At 38.7% G+C, this 24,390-nt stretch overlaps 2 protein-coding genes across 5 annotated transcripts in view; both read left to right on the top strand.

Moving 5' to 3' along the window:
* Unc-13 (unc-13) overlaps positions 1 to 24,390 on the top strand; it is a 628,091-nt gene that overhangs the window by 203,086 nt on the left and 400,615 nt on the right. The window lies entirely within an intron of this gene.
* Positions 1,070 to 18,499, top strand: LOC143354000 (uncharacterized). The gene is made up of 2 exons (XM_076787654.1): positions 1,070 to 1,790; positions 17,500 to 18,499. The coding sequence occupies exons 1-2, from the start codon at positions 1,200 to 1,202 to the stop codon at positions 17,530 to 17,532; spliced, it is 624 nt and encodes a 207-aa protein (XP_076643769.1). The 5' UTR covers positions 1,070 to 1,199; the 3' UTR covers positions 17,533 to 18,499.

Below are 24,390 nucleotides of genomic sequence, written 5' to 3'. Positions count from 1 at the left end.
CGGCGATCGGCGAGCGTGCGAGCGAGCAAACGAAACTCGCTCGCCGGAAAGCCCCGTGAAACACCGTTCCCGTATTCGGGACACGTTCCCTTGCCCCATCGAAATCGCTGTCGCGACGATGGGACCTCGTAGGGCCGCAATCTATGTAGGCCAGTATGCCCGGCCGCAATCGGAAGCCCGTATTGCGGCTGGCGGATTGTCGGGTTAGGCGGTATCACCTTCGCCGTCAAGGTCCCGCCTCCCGCCAATTCGTTATCACCCGGCAGCCACTTGTCATTACGCACGAACTTGGCATCGTTCGGTATCGTATTAGTTCACTGGACGCCGGCCACGTGAAACGACCGACTCGGAAGAGAGCTCTACGCGTTTCCACCGTAGAAAAGAGCAGCGATCTCCACCGCCCCGCTCTTCCCTCCCTCTCTCTTCTCCCTTGGGGACTTCGTGGTACAGCCTCCCCTTGCTCGTTCTACCCATGATCCTCGGGGGTCCGCGAACCGTGCGGAGAGGAATCCGCACGCCGCGCGCCGGGGCGAAAGCAGAGAAAGCCGTGGCGACGCTTATCGATCGTTATTAGGCTTTTATTAGACGGAAGTGTTGTCGATGCCGAGCAAAGGGTACGTCTTTACGGGGGGTCGTGTTAACTTAAGTGAAAATATCACCGAGAGGTCCGTCAGGGGCTGTGACCAACCTCCTTTCCCTTAATTCCCGCACGATCTGTCAGAGAGTCCGGTCCGGGTGCTGCTCGGAGCAACACACCTCGTCTTTCTCTCCTCCGGCGAGGAGATCCGAGCCGTGCTACACGTCCGAACGATTTGTACTGTTCCATTTCTATTTGTTCCACAAAGTGTGCTAAACAGTGATCTCTCGGGACCTGAGGAGTGCGTTTCGAAATAGACGCTGAAACACCGGAGAGTTATTGCATGAACGTTCCAGAACAGGAATAGCAAATTTGCGACTTCCGAAGTTTGATAACGGGCCGGGCGGAAGCGTTCGAGCGAGCAGACCGGACGTGGCGGTGTCGTGCGGATGATGCTATCGCGCTGGCAGTCGCTAATGTGAACGGGGATCGCGATACATGTTGCGGAGGCCTCGTAAGCTTTTGATCGGGGATTTCCACGGTTGCGAGACCATGTTGTTTTCGCGGCGTTTCGGAGGAACGTAACCGGCTGTGTCCGGGATTTGGAGTGAACGAAGCGGCCATGGAAGCGCGAGAGAAGTCGCTCGAATGGGCGTTGCTCTTCCCGCTGAAGGCAGGCCTGTTCGCCATGAAGTGGTCCCTGTCCTCGAGGAGCGTGAACCGGGAGAAAGAGAGGATCGCGAAAAGCAACCAGCTGCTGCCGAACACCAGGATGCGTCGGGGGTCCTCGTTGTCGGACCTGGACAAGCTCCAGAGCAAGCCGATCTTGCCGGACGTGGTCAGGTCCACGGAGAAGTGCTCCGAATCGCTTCCCCAGTCGCCGGCTGTGTCCAGGACGAATCTGCAGCTCGGGAGTCCTTGCGTGAGAGGCAGCATAGGCGACTTGATCAACATGAAGATGTACGGCGCGTCCACGTGGAGCGTCCGCAGCGAGAGCTTGGTCGCCAGAGCTGTGCCGCTTAGCACCGTCACGCCCAGGCACAGCCCACCGCTCGAGAAAAGCATCGAGGACCTGGAGGACGAGTTGCAGGACGAGTGGCACCCACCTGGGAAGCCCCTAACCTGCGCCCAGAGGACCCAGAGGCTTAGCAAACTCATCAAGAAGCAGAGACGCATGATGGTCTTCAGCCCGAAAACTCTGAAACGGGATGCCGTAAGTTGGGGGAACGGGAATGGGATTGAAAGCGTATGGTTGGTCTTCGTACTGTTGAAATTCAGTTGACGAGGAAGATAGAATTCCAGGTGTCTCAGCCATCCCCTCCCTTTCTTCAACTCAACCTGAGACACCCTCCTTTTCTTCAACTTGTCGGACACCCGGCATATTTCCACGGGAAGAACCTGCGTGACCAGTTGAACTTGAACTACATGAGAAATAATTAAAAATACAGTGAATTCTCTCTATATATATCGCCGAGACATGGCTGATAAACGTCGCGGAATTATCCCCACTACCGCGGGGTATACCCCGTGAGGGGCTAAAAAGCTCGAGAGCTTCGAACTTTGCTGTCCTTATCTACGTCCGGCACTGCATCGACGAATAGTAGCACCTTCTGGACGGAATTTGTCGCTGCCAGACTGTGACTTTGACATGTAGAGTATACGACAAATATGTTTACACTCCTCGGTGACCGAGGCCTCGGCGGCGAGCATCGGCTGGCCTTTCCTACGTTCGGCGCGGATCAAAGAATAGTGTCTCCTGGACGATACGCGACACCAAGACCCGTCTTCTTGACATATATCGAGAATTCACTGTAGTTCATACGGGGAAATGGAGGATGTGTGTGTAGCATTCAATTGGGTCAAGACGCACTTTGTTCTAGTTGTAATTATTGTAGAAAAGAAAGGGAACGGAAGCTGCGACCCTGTGCGCGAGTTGAATTTTCGCGTAACTGTAACTTTTTATTTTACATACTGCTTCGTTCTGCGGGAAAAAGTAATGTGGCCGAGATGTTGGAAAATATTTCTTAATCCAATTAATCCAGCGAATACAATATGGCCGACATGTATATTAAAAAATTGTCGATTCTGCTCATAAATTGATATATTAGGGTTTTGGAACCGCTGATTGCGAATCTGAGCTTAAGATTTTTAAAACGAAATGGCGAATCCAATATGGCGGATAAGAACATTGAAAAATTATTGGTTCCACTCGAAAATTGATATATATTGGAGGTTTTGGGGCCGCTGATTACGAATCTGAGTTTAAAATTTTAGAAAACGAAACGGCGAATCCAATATGGTGGATAAGAACATTGAAAAATTATTGGTTCCACTCGAAAATTGATATATGAGGGGTTTTGTTGCCGCTGATTACGAATCTGAGTTTAAAATTTTAAAAAACGAAATGGCGAATCCAATATGGCGGACATAAACATGAAAAATTATTGGTTTCGCTAAAAAATTTATATTTTCTATTGAAGAATCCAAAATACTACTTATCGTATCCCCATCGAGGAGTTCATTTTTGAGGTTATGGCCACGATGTCGCAGCTTAGACACACCGAGCGACGCGTCGGATCGTATCGGTTGTATTTATTCCTTCTATGGGATATTTGGTGTAGCACGTGTTCCAGTGAGCGCAAAAAAATAACACGATCGATCGTCCCGAAAGGGGGGGGGGGGCGGAGCTAAACCTAGAGGCAGCTCGTTAAACTTGAAACAGGTTCTGCAGTTGTGGCGAGAGACACTTACGGGGGTTGAAATATTCATGGTAAACCATCCTCTTTCCCTCGTTGGGTGCTTCATCGGATGGTGGTCTGCATTCTCTTACCAGCACCCATCGTTGTAGACGTTGTCTCGAACAACATCCACCAAATCCGACGAAACTTGCTCGTCCCGTTTCGCCTTGCCACGCCGCACGCGCGCGCCGGGATCACCGTATACTTTGAATATCATTTGTACGCGAAGGACAAACCCTTAATTATCAGGAATCTGTTTCCTCCGCGAGCTTGATTTAAGTGAATATGCTAAGCAACGCACTTAAAAACTTTCCGAGTTAGGAGGATGCTTCGCCGACTTCATGAATCCTTTCAGAAAGTTTCACTTTACTGCGCAAGTAGCTGCCGTAATATTATGGGATTAATTAGATGAGCACTTTTCGGTCTTCCGCGTTTCTTTTACGCTGTTCTCCGCGAACAGTTTTAAGATGGCAGCTACGTGATACATCTGTTGAAGACTATTTCGGAAAACTCGATGATTAACTACGGTGATTAGCATTTATCATCTGTTAGTGTAGTCCCTAGTTAGTGTGCCCTAAAATGTTAAATTTCCTTGAAATGGGTGATCCCTAAAGTCATTTGAAATAACTTTTTCCTGTACGAAAATGTTCTCCGCGGCTTCGTTAAAGAGTCGTTCATGAAAAACACGGACCAATCAGAGCGCGGCTACCGCGAACGGATTCCGGCTCGGCCAATGCCAACGCCGCGCTTAGCGGGACCTGTGCTTTGATTGGTCCGTGTTTTTCATGAATGACTCGTTAACAAAGTCGCGGAGAACATTTTCGCAAAGGAAAATGTTCCTTCGAATGAGCACAGGAACCCATTTTAAGGAAGTTCAACATTATGTCCTTTTTTTTACCAAATATTAAACAATATTCTGTTGACTTGGACACCTCTGAGCTAAGAGAACCTCACTATTTAAAAACTCAATATTCAAATTAAAATATCTGCTGAACTAATCATATTTCGACATGGATGGGTTAATACTTTTTTATGGAGAATAGAAAACCGCATCGATTGGTGCGTAAAAAAATATACGGTTCCATTTAAAAAACCGAAGTTGACCTTCATAAGTCCTTGACGTGTCCACTTACAAAGAAGTCCTGTACACCATATCATGCCCCCCTTGACACCATGTAACATCTGTGGAAATACTTTTGTACAACGTATAATTTCGTGTGCAACATCCTGATAGGTCGATGTATCAAATTTATTGAACATTTACACACAATTTTCAACAAGTGCGAGAATCTGAATCTAGTTAATCTCCAGGTTCTCGGTTCAGAAAACGTTCGATCAAGAAGCTACGTGAATCGGACTGCGAGCGAGGCATGAGAAATACACAGCCAAAAACGTCGGTGTTCTTGCGCAAATAAAAAAGAAAAGAAAAGTAAGAAATCACAGATTTAGCACGGCTCGCGAGTACGTCCTACGTGATTCATAAATAATTCGTCGGTCTTACTTCCAACGTGAAGGATCATACTTTGAAATTTTCTTTTTCCTTCGACTTTGCTTCCGGGCTACGGTATCGATACCTTTCAGCGACTTCACTGTGTTACTTAGTGCTTTCAGCCCCTCGACGTAGATTTTAGTATTCCTGGTAAATACTTTCGAATATTCCGTGTATCTACTTCCCTTGTGTCTTTTCATTCTCATTTTGTAGCCTCGCGAGTCAATTTTTCATACAGTCATAAAATCGTAGGCAGTCGTACATTAATAATAACGAAAACGACTTTGTTACTTTTCATAATTTCCTATAATGTACTCCGAAGTACATTATCTGTAAAATTATTAATTAAACACAATTTTTAAAATACAGTTTCTTTTAGGACGTAAGGAATTTTATAGTTGCCATTTTACTAGAACAATTAACACAGTATAGGAACGAAAGTTCGTAGAGTTTTTAATTAAAATTCAAATATAAAATTAAGATATTCGTAGATTTATTCATTGACAGATTTTCCATTCTGTTCTATTACATTGTGCCAATTATTAAGTTATCGCTAGATTTCATGTATTTATAACAAAGCTGAGTCGGTAGATCATAAAAGTGTGGAAACATTAAGTACATTTAGGAGCTATTTAAATAGCTAAAAAAGGAAAATTTATTATTATATATTATATTATTTAGAAAATTTATTATTTCCTAAATATTTTTTTATTATTTCCTAAAAAAAGGAAATATTAGATTATTGTAGGTTTATTAAAATTGTTAAGAAAAAATTACAGTATAGGAATGGAAGTTCGTAGAGATTGTAAATTAAAATTCAAATATAAAATTAAGATAATCGTAGATTTATTCATTGACAGATTTTCCATTCTGTTCTATTACATTGTGCCAATTTTTAAGTTATCGCTAGATTTCATGTATTTATAACAAAGCTGAGTCGGTAGATTATAAAAGTGTGGAAACATTAGAAACATTTAGGAGCTATTAAAATAGCTAAAAAAGGAAAATTTATTATTATATATTATATTATTTAGGAAATTTAGATTAGATAAATTTTTGATTATTTAGAAAATAAAAATTAAGAAAATATTCAGGAAATTTTCGGGTCCCGGTGCCTCGTGGACCGACTCCATTCTCCTGTACAAAAACAAAGCGGCATCGGGAATAGGAATTTATCGACGCGTCGGCAATACGGCAATCTCCTTCCAGCCGATAAAGCCGGGGAAATATATGCCGTTCGTGAGGTATCGCGGTTCCTCGATGCTATTGTCTGTACCTACAGCTTGACTTTCCCGGGGAAAAGCTGCTGCACAACGTACGCCGTCACGGAAGTACGTGTGAGAAAGTTGCCAGCCAACGATAAAGTTCGATCCTGCCACCTGTGCCCTTCCTGCGGTTCCTCGTTGAAAACGAAAAAGGAAAATCTTAGTAGCGTGCAGGCCGCCCGCGGTTTCTGACACCTCACTTCCGGCGAAACCTTTTCCGGCGATTTTCTCGAAATCGTGGAGCACACGTTGCACGGGTGGCCGATAAGTACGAAAACTGAGACAAAAAAATTATTGTATAATTTTAGTCATTGTAAATGTCTAATTTTTCTTCTAAATAAATTTTATTTCTAATATATTTTATATGCCTAGAAAAACAACACATGAATTTTAGTCAAAATATGGTGATTAATCGACGGTGGTAAAAGATACTAAAAAATGGAGATGCCAATCTTGGAAATATAGGAGGTGAATGACCTCAAAACTCGACTTCTACTTTAACCCTTAGCACTCGAATGGCGACTGTAAGGGGCTACTAAAAATTGCTGTACCATTATTCAAAATATTTTTTACATTATTAAGTTTGTCTGTATTCAATAAATTACTAAACATTTCAGTATTGTACGAGTAAATTGCACCATTTTGGTATGTATAACATGAAAAAAAATATATAGAAGGGAAATATTCTAGGTCGGAAAAAATGTTTCGTTTTGGAGTTAAAATAGCTTCGAGTACAATCCAGATACTTAAAATCCAACTTAGTAAGATTAAGTAAAATTACAATGGTCCTTACTTTCATTAATAAATTTACAGTGTTTTCTCGATATTTGTCCACAAGACGGGTCTACCCAGGGACATATATCGGCTAGAACATACTATTCTTTGATACACTGTCGAACACGAAAATGGACAACAAAGTGTCCTCGAAAATAGCTACCCCCTCTTTTTTTTAGCTTATTCGCTCGTCACCCCTTAGTGCCAGTGTCATATTCTATCCATTCTCCACGGAGGGTATCACTTCTCGGCTGACAACTTTATGGAACCCATAAACTCTCAGCCCACTCACGAAGAATGTCAAGGCGAAAAGGTTAGCCTTCCGCAATACGTCGAAAGCCGTCCAGCCATCGTCTTATATCGAAAGAAAACTACTTCGGATCTCTTTTTATTACAGACCTGATGGGAAAACTCAAAACTTTTTTGGAAAAACTCATTGGATCATGAGAAAACCCAATCATCACGTGTATTCTAATAAACGCGAATAAATTAAATTTTCAAGACATACTGACTTTTCTCCCACTTTTTCGAAAAATCGGAGAAGAGGGGAATAATTCGCACTTTTGCAACCTTTTTAAATAGATTGAAAATTCTGTGGCAATTCCACTGCGATGATAAAAACGCTTCCGAGTCGAGCAATTTGTATGAACATTGTTTCAGGAATAACATTTCCATGGAACATGGGATTTTTTGAAACGCGAGATGTCTGCGAAGAACACGCAACTTCCTTTTGAAAAAAATAATTGTTATGAGGTAACTCGAGCGGACTTACGTCCCTGCTTTGTTATTTGCACAGTCCGGGAAAGAGATGTCAGCCGCAGAAACCGGTTAAACGCAAACATTTGTTAATGAAAAACAATGGGCTAAACGTAAATGTGAGCACAGTCGTTGCACCTTTTGGGTCGTTCTATGTATAAATTACTCATTTCCATTGTGAAAGAACTCCGAATGCAACAGCAACGCGACTCGCCTTATCTACTATTATGTCAGCCAGCAAAGCTGGTCCCAAGCTTTTTGGAAATTTAGGTTACAGCAAGGTGACTCGCGTATTTTCTTTTCATTAACGACGTATAAGCCTTTATTAGCTAGAACTTTCTCATTGAAGAACGAACGCCGATTTTTGCGTAATATATTCACCGTTCCTTCAAACTAGCGGAGATTTATGGGCTGTCCTAAAAGAGAACTATAGCGTCTTATTTTAAAAGGAAACACGACCTACAGAAATAATACGTGACTTAATTTATTGCTGCATTATTTCACTTACTTGATAGTTATTTTATTTAGTGCAGAAAAATAATATAGTTAAAGTAAATAATAATAATATCTATAGTCGATAATATAGTTAAAACAGTTTAATTAATGTGTAGTTATCTAAAAATAATATAGTTAAAGTAAATAATAATATCTATAGTTAATAATATAATTAGTGCAGTTTAATTAATATGTAGTTATCTAAACATAATATAGTTAAAGTAAATAATAATAATAATATCTATAGTTAATCATATAATTAGTACAGTTTAATTAATATGCAGTTATCTAAAATTAATATAGTTAAAGTAAATAATAATAATATATATAGTTAATAATATAGTTAATACAGTTTGAGTAATATGTAGTTATCAAAACATAATGTAGGAAAAAGTGTTCGTGCACCCTTCAAAAACGAATAACTTTTTTAAATTTGGGCCAAACAGCTCGAGCTTGTTGGAGATGTTAGAATTTACTAGGTAATGCATAAATAATTTTTTAGCATCGACCCTCTAAAATGATTAAAGAAAATTGGAAATTCCTAATTAGCCCTTGGTTCTTGTAATTGATGCAGACAATTTTTATTTCGTCTAACGTCCACAGTCCCTTTATCAGAAATGCGTTTTATGATTTCAGAATTCCAAAAAACCATTTTTGACTATTTACATCCGCTGTTTAGTTAGTACATGTTTGTATTTGATTGTGAGAGCGTCTTAGATCTTCATTGAGTTCCAGCAACCTAAATATTGACACTGTTCACTCTCGTTAGCCACGAAGTTGATCTTCGCGCTTCGTGCAGCGTGTCTATAACCAAAATCAATCCCCTCTGAAGTGTGCTCGAGTCGATCATCGTCGAGCGTGTATCATCATTATGACGCTCTCGCCGAGCGCGTACGGAATACTCGGAAGAGTTTTCGCATGTGAAAACGTTCGTAACAATGACCGGCAAGAATCGGTGTGTGTGTGTGCGCGCGCGTGTAATCGAACATAGCGTACACGTTTGCGTTCGTGTTCACGCGAACGATGCTTCGGAGATCCGAAGACGATGATAAGGGCCGGTGAAACGATCGATCCTGGATTAGGTTGATTCCGTGGTCAACTGGAGTCTCAGTTTGCACACCTCTTCGGGGCGCGGGTAATCCTACCGGTCCTTGTTAACGCCGCCGTGATTGACTTATCCCATTACCAAGATGCTGCGGCAACAAATCAGGCGATTGTTAGTCGCAAAGCCTGCCGCTTTCAACAAGATTTACTCAAATTAATATTCGCACACCAACGGAGATATTGCTCCGCACGTTGTCCGTAATTCCCGTGAAGGGTGATTTACCTAACCTTGCATACTATTTTGGTATATAAAAAAATGGTGGAAACAAAAGTTGTATGGTTTCAAAAACAGCACACGCATAATTAGTTTCTTGTATTTTGCTGTTTTATCAAGGTAGAAAGATAGCGTTTTACAGCAATTCATTTTCTATTGCAGTTGACCTCGAATGACCTTCATAATAGATCACTGTAATCGTCTTGAAATTTTGCTGTTTTGTCGAGGTAGAAAGATAGCGTTTTACAGCAATTAATTTTCTATTGCAGTTGACCTTCAGTGACCTCGAATGACCTTCACAATAGATCACTGTCTTCATCTTGAAATTTTGTTTTTTATCGAGCTAGAGGGATAGCGTTTTATAGTAATTAATTTTCTACTGCTGTTGACCTTGAGTGACCATGAATGACCTTCACGATGGGTCAATATATTCGTCTTGAAACACGCTGTCGGAATATAAATAAAAGATCGTACCGTTCCATCTTAAAAAACAGAGCTGACTTTCATATCACCATGACGCCTCCACCTATAAAAAAAAAAATTAGTAACGTCAGAGCACTTAGGTACCAAGGAAGTTTGGTTTGATGAGTTTTCTTCTATTTTCGAAAACAAGCGAGTTATTCAGGTGATCTGTTTTAAGTGCCCCACCCCAGTATATTCCGTGTATCGATACACTGCATTCGGAGAAGTATCGTTATTGAAAAACGTGACTGAATTCAAGAGTGGTATCGAACCTGTTAATCAATTTTTTTGTCCCCTGAATCGCCTGCTCCGAAGAGACGAGCCAAACGTCAGCTCTGTACACGATATTAAATTTCTTCGGGTCGAATCAATTCGAGCTCAGCCACGAAGACATCTCCGGGACATCCACGGGAGTCGAACGATCGACGCAATTCCACCTTACCTTCGAGATTTGCCGAAGAACGAAACGAAATATCAATCGCTCGACAGCTATTTTCTTTTTTTTTTATCTCGGCGAATAAGCAGAGCGCCGCCGGGGTTTCCTTTCAATTTTCGAGTGGGGCTCCGCCGATTTCGTATTTACAGAAGAGATTGCGCCGCGAGAAAGAAATTAAAGAAGAACCCTCGAACGACCCCCTACCCTTTGAGAATGTTCATATCTGTTGAATCGGCCCGATTGCTTCTGGTCCAGATCCACGGAAATGTCCTTCTTTATCCAACCCCGTCAAGCAAACGAGACGACAACTGTGTCTTTTTCCCGTTCTCTCACAATATTTTCCTCGGTCCATCCTGTCCCACCGGTAACCCTTCCAACGGGACCCATCCGCTCGCGATCCTATCTGGTATATCGTTTCAGGCATCTCCGGCTAAAAGGATGCGAGCTAAATCCCGGATTAAATTCAACGGGAACGAAATCGTATTCCCCGTCGGCGGGGATCACTGTTTCCCCCTTTTACTGTAGCACTCGCAATTCGACGACGCGCCCTTTATGCGAGATAAAGTCTTCTCGCTGTAACTGACGAGGACCCCAGTCAAGTAGGGACTCGCTCTCACTGGTCGGTGATTGTTGGTGAAGGTTGCAGATAGATAGCAGTGTTGCCAGTTTAAAACCTGTCTCCTACTCTACCGCCATCTATCCCCACTCTTCCTCCACGAACCGGACACGTGACGTGATGCACGCACCCAATTCGCATTGCGTCTGCGTCGTGACTGACCCGGTAATGGCGGAGAGAGGGTAACTCTACTCCCCTCAATTCGTGTCAATTCCCCTGATCTGGCGACACTGATAGCGTGGACCGAGAGGAATGAGTTTGTCTTTGGTGTACTACACAAAACACTTGTTCCAATTACTGTGCCATTAAACTTTTCAATTCATGAATTAATTAATGAACCATTTGATTTTGACTTCATCTGCTCAAAATTTGTATTTATTCTGCAACTCTCTCTTTGTATTCGAATATTTTTTTCAAGTTTAAAATGTTCATGTTTCACGATAACGTAATTAAAATAAAAATAAGAGCTTTTGTCCCAATTAGTGTGCCTTTACGAACACTTATCGTTTGTGATACAGGGTCTCCCAATTGTTGCACTTCCTCGAGTGATTCGTAAGGTGATTTGAAGTAACTTTTTCCTTTGCGAAAATTTTCTCCGCGGTTTCGTTCAGGAATTATTAACGAAAAACACGGACCAATCAGAGCACGGCAACGACAGGCCCCACTAAGCGGACGACAACAGTGGACGGACCCCGGTTCGGCCAATGCCAACGCCACGCCCAGCGGGGTCTGTCGTAGTCGCGCTCTGATTGGTCTGTAATTTTCGTTAATAACTCGAGAACGAAGCCGCGGAGAAGATTTTCGCAAAGGAAAAAAGTTACTTGAAATGATCTCAGGAATCACCCCTTTCAAGGAAGTACGTTTTTGGGATACCTTGTGTATCATTTGTTCAGTGCAATCCCACTGTTGCGGGAATAACATCATCTGTTAGAAATGTATCAGGACTTTTGCAATGACCCAATATACCGGCGGTAATTGGCTTGTTGATGTCGTGTGCAAATATGGGCAGAATATCTGGACCGGGTACAGTATCAAATATTTCAGGGTTGCTGAAGGTAATTCGAAGATAACTGAGCTTGCGCAACCCGATATCGAACATAACGGCGTCTTACACATGATACACGAGACTTCGTGCACGCTGGACGATGCACTGAGAAATACAGCAATGTAGAAGATTACTTTTGGCTATCTTCGTGTGATAAAAGACAATTAGGGGACCTTCAGCTTGCCGAGATTAACTTCCGAGTTTGATAGCTCGCTTGGCTCGATGTGGACCACAACTTGACCTCAGAATCCATAAAAATTATACTGTTACACTACACCGTGTTTATTAATTATGGGCATAGTAGTTCTTCATTAGTATCGATGCCTAATAGCAAATTAAGATTGCTGAAAATCTGCAATAAATATATGGAGTTTTTTATATCAACAAAGGCACAGTATTATTTTACACGAAATATGTGTGACCTTGAATTTCAAGGTCAAAGTTTATTTTTGCGACACCATTCTTATATCAATTTCGACATGTTTCACAAGAAAGGAAATTGAGTCGACGTTTTATCATGCTAATAGTGGCAGTATTAGGCTAGATTAAAGTTTATGGTACAGCGTGCTAAGCATGGTACGAGATATTATAAATACATAAACATTTACAATGTTCACTACGCATATCTGCCCCTTAATTCATACATACAGGTATGAAAATATTACGTCGAATAATTGGCTGGATATTATCCTGGCATAATTTTATTCAGTATCGGATTTTGTACAATAGCTCATCAACAATATTACCGTATGTTCGTGTTGAAAATTTTGAATTTCGATTAGTTCTCATGATACATTTTCAGTATTCTCGGCTTGTTTACAGGCTTCTGTATAAAATGTAATTACCCTGCTAATTAAATTGCTTTGTTATACTTCGCTACAATTTAATTGCTTTATTTTATTTCGGCACAATCGAATATATTGCTTAGACACACAATTCTTACTATAAAGACATGGGGGAGAGTAAGAGGAAAATAATATACATTATTCATTTTTAGTTTTTGCATTTTTTTATTTCACATGATTCTGCATTATTCATGTACAGAGTAATTATATGATGAGATCCATTTTAAAATAACAGGCTGATATTGCTGAAAACGAGTATAAATAAAAACTTACATTTTGTGAAACACTCTGAAGCGTTATAATTAAAAAATATTAATTTTTATTAAGATTTAATGTGGTGCACTTTTCATTAAAAACTGTACGACTGATATTGTCTATTAATAGCCAATTATTTGACTTTTAAATAGTAAAATGCACTAGTGTCAAACACAAATAAATGGAATTATAAAATTTGACAATCATTTATCATATGTAGGTACATTTGATCCAAAAAGTATCTGTACACTAAATTTCCGATTTGAAAAATCTTCGGTATTTGAACTGTGTAATTTCGTTCAAAAGAATAGTACAATAATTTTCAACTCACTTTAAAGCTCGAAGTCTCTACTTTCACAGAGTATCATTAATTTTATCGTGGATATTTGTGCATGATATCACATGAATTACGAGACTACATACAGATCGTGTCGTTCTCGCAAAAGTATTGCCAATGGCGCCATTTGTTGAGAACATAGCATTCGGCAAACTACGATCGAGAATTAACGAGTACGTTAATTGCTGCAACATTAATGGTACACCTGGCGAACTTCGATTATCTGTGTGACCCTTTGCAAAGTATCGTTAATGGTTATCATTAGCAATCGTTTCAATATACAGAGTAAATTAACGTGAAATTTTGCGGTAGATAAACCATTCTCGGTTTTGTGAAGATGCGACGGTGATAACTGGATTATACCAGCATGGTCCTAACGAATATGCGAAGTCATTTAAATTGAACTTCCTATTCTAGAAATTGTACAATTCTGCGAAAATGAGACTGCGGATCTCTATGCAAAAAAAGTATTATATGCATCATTTGCAAGAAATTTATTTTAGTCAGTTGCAACTAATCCATTAATATTCTTGAACTCTTTTAATCCAGTTACTGACATTGCACCTATCCATTTTTTTCATAAACTAATAAAATCTATAGTCTAATATAATCATTAATTTAGGTTACTCTTGAGAATTATGTGCTTTCCATATTTTTTAGAAAAAATTGTATTACTTTTTTGTTGTTTATTGTGAATTATATAGAATGTTCAGTATAATTTATTATTATTTATATAGTAGTGTATAGTAGTTTATTATTATTAATATAGTAGTATGTAGTAGTTTATTATTATTTATATACTATATTTATTGTACAGTATAGTATGTTTATTATATGTTGTTCATTCTCCATCTTTGTATGATTTTGTATTCATATTTCCAGAAAAAATTTAATTAAAAATTACGAAATTTTCAAATTATTAAAAATAATTTCAATTTTTCATCACATTTCTTATCACACGGACGACGATGCGCTGACATCTTAATCTTTAATTGCCTTCGTTAAGAATACAATTTACATTCAAGGTTCGCTAAGAACGTGTGTTCACTGTGAGAATTACACTTTCTCCGTTGACGCCACTTTGTCATACTCATCGCCATGCCGTTTTCCAGCACATGTTTCTTGAGATATTTTCGGCGTTCCGGCCAGATTAATTTAGCCGCTCATATTTATTCATGAGGACCGACGGAATAATTAAAACGGCCTCTCCCGCCTGTTCATATTTACAAGCCAGCACTATTGTGTCCACCGTGCCGCGTTTAAACGCAGTTAATTGCATATAATAATGGACCTGTCAATGCCATTTTTGTTTTCGTTTATGGAACACTCCACATTCTACCCTCGGGCAATGCGAACGTCGTCGACGCATCGATTTTGTTAACTAGAGTTCGAAATAACTTGGCAGCACCACTTTACACAGTGATTTCTCTATATATGTCGCCTAGGCGTGGATGATAAACGTCGCAAACTTATCCACACTACCGCGGGGGTATACTGCGTGAGGGGCCGTGAAACTCGAGAGACCTCGGTAAACATAACACGACTCGGGCAGATCTCCTGGACGATACATGACGTTGGCAAGACCCGTGTTGCTGACATATATCGAAAATTCACTGTAACTAGCGTTGCGGAGAGAATGGCGTTTTTTGTGTTCCTTGCAATTTTAACCCTTTGCACTCGAGTGGTGACTCTGAAGCGCCACTAGAAATTGTTATGGCATTATTTCAATGAAATTACAAAAAATATTACAAAATATTTGTTACATTATAAAATTTGTATGTAATAGATTACTAAACTATAATAATGAAATGAATAAAATGAAAATATTCTAAGACGGACGAAAAATTTAGTTTTACAATGAAAATGGCGCCGAGTGCAAAGGGTTAAGTTATCGTATTGGCGTTAGTTGTAAATAATGCGTTAGATTACTTGTTGTATATGAAGATTGTACAAGGGGGCGCGAAGAGAGCGAGAGCCTGTTGTGTTTACGAGTCTCCTGAAGTGGGTATGGTTGAAAACCACATGTATAGGTCGCGTGGTAAGGTCACTGATAGCAGCGATCTAAGCCCGTTTATGGCCCAAGCGGGAGGGTGTGACCACCCTTCTGCGAATTGGGATCACGTGCACGGACCCCTGAGGGGTCAAATCGGGGGCCTACGAAGCCGGTGGGGAGAGGTGCGGGCCGAAACAAACATAATTGTAGCTGAGGAGGGATGGTCGAAACCGTGGCCCATTCTGTGTTGCGATTTAACAACTAGACTACGGATTTGCATGCAAAAACAAAAATTGTCTCCATTGATTTCAAACTACACCAGTTGAGTACACGTTTATCTATTTTCTTAATAATTTTAATAAGCTAAAAATGACTATGTCTGAATACTCTAAATGTTTTTACCGTTTTGCATTTGATTGGCTAAAAATTACTATATCTGAATACCCTAAATGTGTTTACAGCTTTGGATTTGATTGGCTCATTTCTGCCATCGATGCAGAAAAGCCACCTCATAACAGTAACAAAAATTTATTTATTTAGATTTTTAGAAATTTTTGCTAAATTAATTTGCTCATATATTTGTTGAATAATTTCCCACAAATAGATCTACACAAGCGCAAAAATCGTAAATTAAGCAATTTGAAACTCGTGATTTTATTGGAACTGTAGTGTTAAACTAACAATCACTAACACTTTTCGAACACATCAGTCCATTTTTTTATATTTTCCCGGGAATTTTATTGGGAAGAAAATCAAGGAAAGAAATAAGTTTAATCTCCATGCATAATTTCTTCCATTTTTATATCAATATCGTATATATTATAATTACTAAATTAATTAATTCTATTAATTAAATTGATTTATGAACTTTTAAATTGAGATATGTAACGACTGCAGTTTTGATTGCCTTGTTATTGTTGAATATGTTTTCACGAGTTTTGCAATTTCCATGTGATCTTGCTTGTAAAAATACCAGTGAAAAGTTTATTCTGGGAATAACAAAAGTAACTTTCTGCGTTACAAAATTTTCTTCCAGGTGTTGGATTTGCAACTTTATTCCTGTATCTAAAACCGTCGTAAATTAATATTTAGCGAGTGGCGAATGTTACTGCCAAGATATCGTCATTATCATTATTATTATTAGTACCTATAGGTCCCTGTAGAATATAATTCTAATTTCTGCTACCTTACAGACGGTTCTGACATTTGACTAATTGAATCTGTACAGAGTTCCGAATGAAACGTCCTGCATGGCACGAGCTAGCTCGTAACATGAATGCATGAATTCATGTGCATTTAATTATCAATCGCAATCCAGGCCGCGCAATGCAAACCCAAAATATTATTAAAATTCTACAGCGCATTGTTTTACGAATGTAATAAGATATTCTGCGGAATATCAAATTTTTGAAATAATTAGATATTTTTTAATAGATAGTCCAAATAGTCTGAACGGAAAATACGTTCCTATTCATACAATTTTTAGGCAAATATAAGAAAATGTGCAATTTCTCCAGAAAGTACTTGAACACTAGATTTCCGATTTTTGAAAAATCGTCGATATTTGAACTGAGATACTTTCGTTTAAAAAAAATAGTACAATAATAAACTTGGTGTCATTTTAAAGCTCGAAGCCTAAACTATCGCAGACCGTCATTAATTTTTACCTAGGATATTTGTTCATGATTTGGTGGGTGACATTACTGAGGAGATGTTTTTGGTAAACAATGCTAACAAATTGAATCGCCTCTAACAGCGTCAAAAAATTTTTTCTGTACGAATCTGTTACTTGTAAATATGAACAACAGTTCTGGCAATTTTTGTGAATTCTCGACATATGTCAATAACACGAGTCTTGCCAGCGTCGTGTATCGTCCAGGAGGAGTTATGTTTACACTCCTCGGCGTCCGAGGCCGCTCGAGTAGTGAGGATAATTCTGCGACGTTTATCATCCAGGCGACATATATAGAGAAATCACTGTATTTAGTGTTTAACAGCACTGTATTTATATGTAAACATAGCAGTATTTATAGTAGTAGTGTATTTATTCCAATACGTTCATAAATTAACCTAATTGTGAATTTGCTTTTTGTTGCAGGTGAGTAACACAATCTGTCCAATATTTCCGTGATCCGTATCGATCCGTGGCGCCAGATCGTTGGTCGCAGGTGAGTCTTATCTTAGCACGATGCTTTGCCCTTAATTACGACGGCGTACGAATGGAACAGAAAGCCGTGTTATTACAATCCCGAGAGCGAGCGTCTGCTCTGCGATAGTGTCGGGTTTACACTCGGCACCTAAACGGCCTGGTTAAAACCGCGATACCGCAGGAATAACGTACTACCCAGCGTGAATCAAGTTCTCACGCATAAGCGCGCAATTTAAGGGCGGTCCCTTAAAGGGAACTTCTCGCGTAACGGCACTGAAAACGAGTGATTTTCAAGAATTTTTTTCGGGATAATTGGTTGACATATGGAAGTGAAATTTTCGGGGATGTAAACATTAGTCTTGATGTACAGGAGGTTTTTTTTAAATTTAAATGTTGTTATTATTTATTGTATAATACGCACGTTTCTCGAAACTGTGTTTTTCAAACTGGCCCGCACAATAACTAAAAAATTAGTAAAGTGATCAGCATGTTTATTTAGGGAAATAAGTATATATTTGATTTTTATAATATTTTTTTAACAATATAAATTTAACTAATAGCTATATAGAAAAAGTACATCGAACCCTAGAATTTTTCCAATTTTTCATAGTCTTCTTTCAAAATAGGTTTAATCCCAGCGTAGAGTAGAGACCCAATTACTGTGGGTACACAATGCTTACTCTGTCGAAGATGTTGTGAAGTCTTGTATATTATACGATAAATAATATGAAGAATTTAAATAAAAAGAAAAATACTTGTACTTCAAAACTATTTGTTTATATCCCCAGAGGTTATACTGAAAAAAATTCTAAAGAATCACTCGTTTTCACTGTCATTGCACGAGAAGCCCCTCTTGATATTGCAAAACTGAAGAAAAAGGCGCCTGGAATATTTTATTCAATTCCTCCTCCGAGGTGAGTTTCACAGATGTACAGCAAAGCTTCACTGTCCGTGACCGTAATATGTCGTCTGCTATGTGAGACCATAGCAAATGTGCGACGTGTTCGCTTCCGCCGAATGATGACGACAGAATGTATATATTGTGTGTGTTACGATTTCTACTATTTTATTAAGAGCAATATTTTTGATACGCCTATATTTAATAGAACGCGTGAATTTTTCATATTAAGCGTAGATTGTAATTTAACATTGTATATTTTGTATAAAAGCAGCGAGTAACGAGTATGAATAGTACTTAGAAATAAAGAGGATAGTATAAAGTTTTTTAGTGATAAACAATCTTAATAAACAAGACAGTGTAAAATTATTTTATGAACCAGTGATAAGAATTTCATATCGAATTTGTTTCATTATCGTGAAGCGTATTTCGATATTAGCATCAACAAAGTGCCATTCGGTATTTTTAGTATTAAGTTACCTATTTAGATAATTTAATATTGTATTGTCCATAAGAACAACAAACCCGAAAAATATATACAGTAATTCCTATTAATATCCGGATATTTAAAAAAGAAAACACTTTCTTCAAATTGGAATATGACGATTACAATCAGACCTGAAAAAATGTTATAACTATAATTTTATTATTAATTTTATTCCTTACAAACTCTAATTGAAAGAAAATTTTATTTGCAAATAGTTTAAGTGAAATAAAATATTATTCGAAAATAGTTTAATTGAAATAAAATATTTGAAAATAGTTTGATCGATTTAAACACCAAATGAAAATAAATTTTTTACACTATTTGTAAAATACAAATCTGACCTTAAGCCTAACCAACAACCTAATACCAATCAAAGAACCGTCTTTAGAAGCACATTTTAGATACGACATTTGAATAGGGGGTTGTTGCGAACAAGATTGGAAAGGAAATTTGTAGTGGAAAGTGTTGAGAAATGTCCGGATATTAATGGTAGTGACATCGTATGTACGGACAACTTGCGAAACAGCTCGCAAACAGCGGGTGTTTACAATTTTGTCCGACCGGAATCGCGGAGTGAACGGCTGCGCGTCGCTCGGTTTGCTTGCCGGAATATCGAGTACTCTTTCCGCAGTCGATAATTCGGGTAGCTGTAGAGCATCGGTGCGGCCGATGACGCGATTTACATTTCACGCCGATGTCCTGCGGCGTTCTCCACGCTAAATCGCCGTTAAATCCGGTAACGTGGTCTCGGTTTACCCCGATACGAATACCAAATATGCGCTTTTCGTGGACACCGCGGAACGCTGCTCCGGCCACTTTGCATTCCCGGTTAATTGACTGGTCCGTTTCCGCCTTTCTTGACGTGAACCGGCCCATCCGAATCACTCAAATCGAAGTGCACTCTATGACCCATCAAAGTCCCTTCTACCACGTCATTTGACATTTTACAAATAAGTTATTCAAGTCAATTCATTCTTGAAGGAGGTATCCTGATTTTTCATTTAAATAGAAGGAATCTATTTTTGCACTTTCTTTAAACATATGACTGTTGCAGAATATGTGTGCGAAAGGATTTTTCACCTCTGACTTCAATGACTTTGAAAGGTCAAGGTCATTTTTTCTATATGCAGGATGATAAAAAAATCTGATACTTATAGATCTTATGGTACACGCCGAGAGGAGTAAAATATGTCTAATTAACATAGGCCCCAAAAGCAATCCGTTTCCTGTAAAATCAACTTTTAATATTCATTAGCGTTCCATATCATGATCATATTACGTCACTTCCGATACAGAGATGTTCGAAGTATTAGTTCAAGTTTGTAAACACAAACGTAAACACAAGGTTGTAAACACATGGTTGTAAACACAAGGTTGAACTAGTTATGATATGAAATAATGTCTACTCGACATATATCGGCTAGAAGATACTATTCTTTGCTACACTGCCGAACGTAGAAAAGGACAGCAATGTGGGGATAGTTCTGGGACTTTTATCGGCTAGATATTTCGGACATATATCGAGTCAAGACTGTAGTAATAAATAACAAAAGTTGATTTTACGGGGACAGGATTGTTTTTAGCTCCTATGCTGATCAGACATGTTTTGAAGTATAATGCGTATAAGTGTCGGACCTGTTTTCGTTACCCTGTATATAATTTTAATTTTTGAGATATTCACAGAAAAAGTTGAAGAGGCAGTGATTCAATCAGATTAGGAATATAATAGTGATTTAATAATTAGAGCTAAGAGGGATGTTTAAACACTGTTTTTCGCTTTGTGGGAGGGGGGGGGGGGCTGTCGCATTTAAGTAGAATAAATAAAATATATACCCAGCATAGAATTTCTTCAATTGGAAATGTACTTTAACAGGAAATAATTTACGCAACGCATTTAAATTTCAAATAGAACTAACGAGAGACGTTCTTGCGACTTCGGGTCTAAATTTTTGAAATCCCGGCTTTAATTTTTAATAAAACCAGCTGCTGTAACTTCGTTAGCCGCGCGACGTGTTCAATAAAGTGGCCGGAATTTATGTTCCACCATAATTACCGCGTGTACCAAGGGCATAGTGGAACGAGGCTAAACGATGCCACGTTTATGTAAAAACAGGACTTTATGCTGTGGAAAAAAAGGCTTGTAATGGAGAAAAGGTATCTGGAAAAAGCGTTGGTTTGAGCTACGCAAGTCGCAATTTCTGCTAGAAAATTTCATAAGAATACAACAGAAATCATGCGAATTATTAAACCGCGAGTGGTGGGCGTTTAAAATGAATTATAGCACAATTTTTATAGAGAGTCCTATTCTTTTTAAATTCTTGATATTATTACTTTTAACACTGAACCTACCGAACCTTAAAAGTAACAAGTACACATTGCCTTATAGAAATAACAAGATTGAATTTACTTGGACTCCGTGTGGACACGCAACACAATTTTGTATTTTCAATAACTGCAGAATAAAAATCTGGAACAGGCCATTTTGATGTATGATGGTAGGTTTGGTGTTAATAATTGAAGCACTCATAAATTGTTACATTTTGTTAATTTGATAGGAATTTTAAAAAACAAAATTTAAAGTAAGAATTTATTTCTGTTAATAAAACCGACGTGAGGGGATACAGAAATTAGTTTCGAGCTTGTAATATAAAGACTGAAAGAATTAAAAATAAATAGGTTGCAATAATGGTTTTTAATATGGAACATCAAAATTTTTTTCAAATCACGTGGTAAACTAATTATTCTAATTTCTCCAAAAAATCCAAGTCGTATTATCGAATATTTAAAAAGTTATCGTATTCATACGAGTGTCCGAATAATAATGGAAGTATACATATCGATGCATTATCGAATTTCGATGCAGAATTATCTTCCGAATTTAATTCTTGGCCGAGATTTTACGATGTTCCATATTTTCTGCATTTATGCTACGGCTGATTCTACTAATTAGGTTGAGTTCAGAGTAAAAGGAGAGCCGACCAAGCGTACAAGATCCACTTTGATCGTTAATCTCTCAGTCGAAGTTCTACTTCGTTGTATCAGTGTGCAGAATCTGTGTATGCAGTCGGTATTTAGCCAGCGTTTGCAAATTGCTCAATTAACGACAAGATTTCGGCTCACTCGACGCTCGGAGCATGATCCTTGATGATCGGTGCGTCTCCGACACGGTGTTGGGCAAATGTTGTTCAGAATGACGAATAAGTTTAATTATTTGTTATTCGCGAATAGCGTCAATTAATTCATTCGTTATTCGCAAATAACAAATTCGTTGAATTTATTCGTTGTTGACAAGTAACAAATACATTGAATTTATTCGTTATTCACAAATAACAAATACGTTGAATTTATTCGTTATTCACAAATAACTAATACGTTGAGGTTATTCTGAGTTAAAGTTATTGAGTCAAAAGTTATTCTGCCAACTTAATATTTAAGCCAGCAAATATTTAAGGAATGAAATTAATAAATTTTGTCCTACCATCTCGATAGTATAATTTTAATTTTTAATTTTGTTATAATCTGGGACTGTAGACAGCCAAAATATAATACGTGATAAATATCGAAGGAATGTAATTAATAATTTTTGTCTCACCATCTCGCCAGTATAATTTTTATTTTCAATTTTGTTATAATCTGGGACGGTGGACAAGCAAAATATATTACGTAATGAATATTTAAGGAATCGCATCTTTTATAGTTGTTTATTGAACAAAACAACGGTAAAAAGGGAAGGAGGTCGCAATTTTCCCGGCAGTGTGACTGCCGCCGACTCAATTTTGAAATTTGTAGCCCGTGAACGTTGACTTAACGGTAGGTTATTTAAGGTCGGTGGTTTAATGGTTACGGGAAAATCGACCCGTTGGTAACACAACGAGGAATGGAGTTATAGAACAGGACAGGGGTTGAAAGAGCAGGATATGAGAGACTCGAGTGGCACGAAGTGCTGGCAGGTTTGCAAGAGAGGGAGACAGAAGGGGCGAGATTGGGAAACAAGCGTAACTTGAACGTCGCGGAGTATTTGGACCGAAAAGCTGGCCAAATGTCGATTTCAGGATTTTGTCCAAAAGTTTTGCTTTCGAAGACAATTGAATAGCTGAGGAACCATGTACTGTTTAATTCCATTTGCGCGTAAATCATCGTTCTCTGTCAAATGTGATTTTCATAATACACGGTTCCTCCCTTATAAATGTGCGAAGGGCGAAGTAGAAATATTACTTTCCAACTCACCGACATGTAGGAACACTGACTAAGACCTGCTTTAGAAGCATCAATGTTACGTCGAGAATTTCTCAAAGATACGCAATTGGGATCGCTGTTGTCCCATTTATTTATTCATATTTATTCCTTCCGTATTTTCTGGGAGAGCAATATTGAGATCGTACGAAGAAGAGTGCTCGCAAAGTGCAGTAGAATTTATTTAATCCTCCAAGCGGCAGAGCCTGTACCCAATAATATTTCCTTTGTAGTAGAGCATTTTGTTGGATATCGTGGTCAAAGGAAAATTGAAAACCCAATGTCTGTTATCTTCAGCTACAATAGATGCAATTATACAGAGTGGTCTCATAACTTCAACTACCTCGAATATTTCTGTCGTTTATAATCATATGAAATAACGATATGTATACAAAACTTGGTATGAAGGCGGAAGTATTGTGTACAAGTTTTTTTAATTTAAAAAAAAATTGCAAAATACTGAAAGTTGTATGAAAAAACAACAATAAATATTCTGATGTAAATATTCGGGGAAATATTCTGATGTAAACATCCTTTATATGAGTGAAGGCGTTTCAGAAATTTCAAGGTCACCTTGATTCCTTTAAATGGAATGATCTACCTTTCGCATTGTGTAGATAGAGTATCAAATTCAAGGTCAATACATTTTTACGCAGAATTATTGATACTCGATCCACAATACAAAGGGTAGATCATTCCATTTAAAGGAATCAAGGTGACCTTGAAGTCTCTGAAACATTTATTGTTGTTTTTTTCACACGACTTTCAGAGTTTTCAATTGAAATTTGTTCGATAAATTTGTTCGCGTCATGTAGTAGTAAATCGTAACGTTTAAGGGGACGAAATATATAGTTCGACAGCAAAGAAGTGCGACGTGCGTGTAAAGGTTAACAGTCGCATATTCATAAACGCTACATTCGTGTCTCGGAAATTGCTCGTTGCGAGGAAGGGGTGCGTTTGAAAAATTCTTCGCGGCCTGGCCTACGCAGCAGTTTTCCACGAAGAAGAGTGGTTCAGGGACAAAGATAGATTGCCAGAACTTATCGAAAATTGCTTCTGTTTCACCCGGAGAAGACCCACGGAATGAAGTTCCGCTCCTCGAGCAGAAGAGCTTCCTCCGTCAGCCCCGGGGAAGAAGGGAACGCGCCAAGCGCATTTATCCTCGACGCATTACCGTTTCACACGTTTGACGCTCCGCGTGTCCTCGATAGCGGCGCGCCAG

The sequence above is a fragment of the Halictus rubicundus genome, chromosome 5 (assembly GCF_050948215.1).
Source record: "Halictus rubicundus isolate RS-2024b chromosome 5, iyHalRubi1_principal, whole genome shotgun sequence".
NCBI classification, from domain to species: Eukaryota; Metazoa; Arthropoda; class Insecta; order Hymenoptera; family Halictidae; genus Halictus; species Halictus rubicundus.
This window is presented reverse-complemented; position numbering and strand designations above follow the sequence as displayed.

Excerpts from the sequence above, each read along its gene's own strand:
- LOC143354000 (XM_076787654.1), top strand. The coding sequence starts at position 1,200 with ATGGAAGCGCGAGAGAAGTCGCTCGAATGGGCGTTGCTCTTCCCGCTG. Across the intron at positions 1,791-17,499 it reads AAACTCTGAAACGGGATGCC|GTGAGTAACACAATCTGTCC; the intron begins GTAAGTTGGGGG and ends TTTTTGTTGCAG.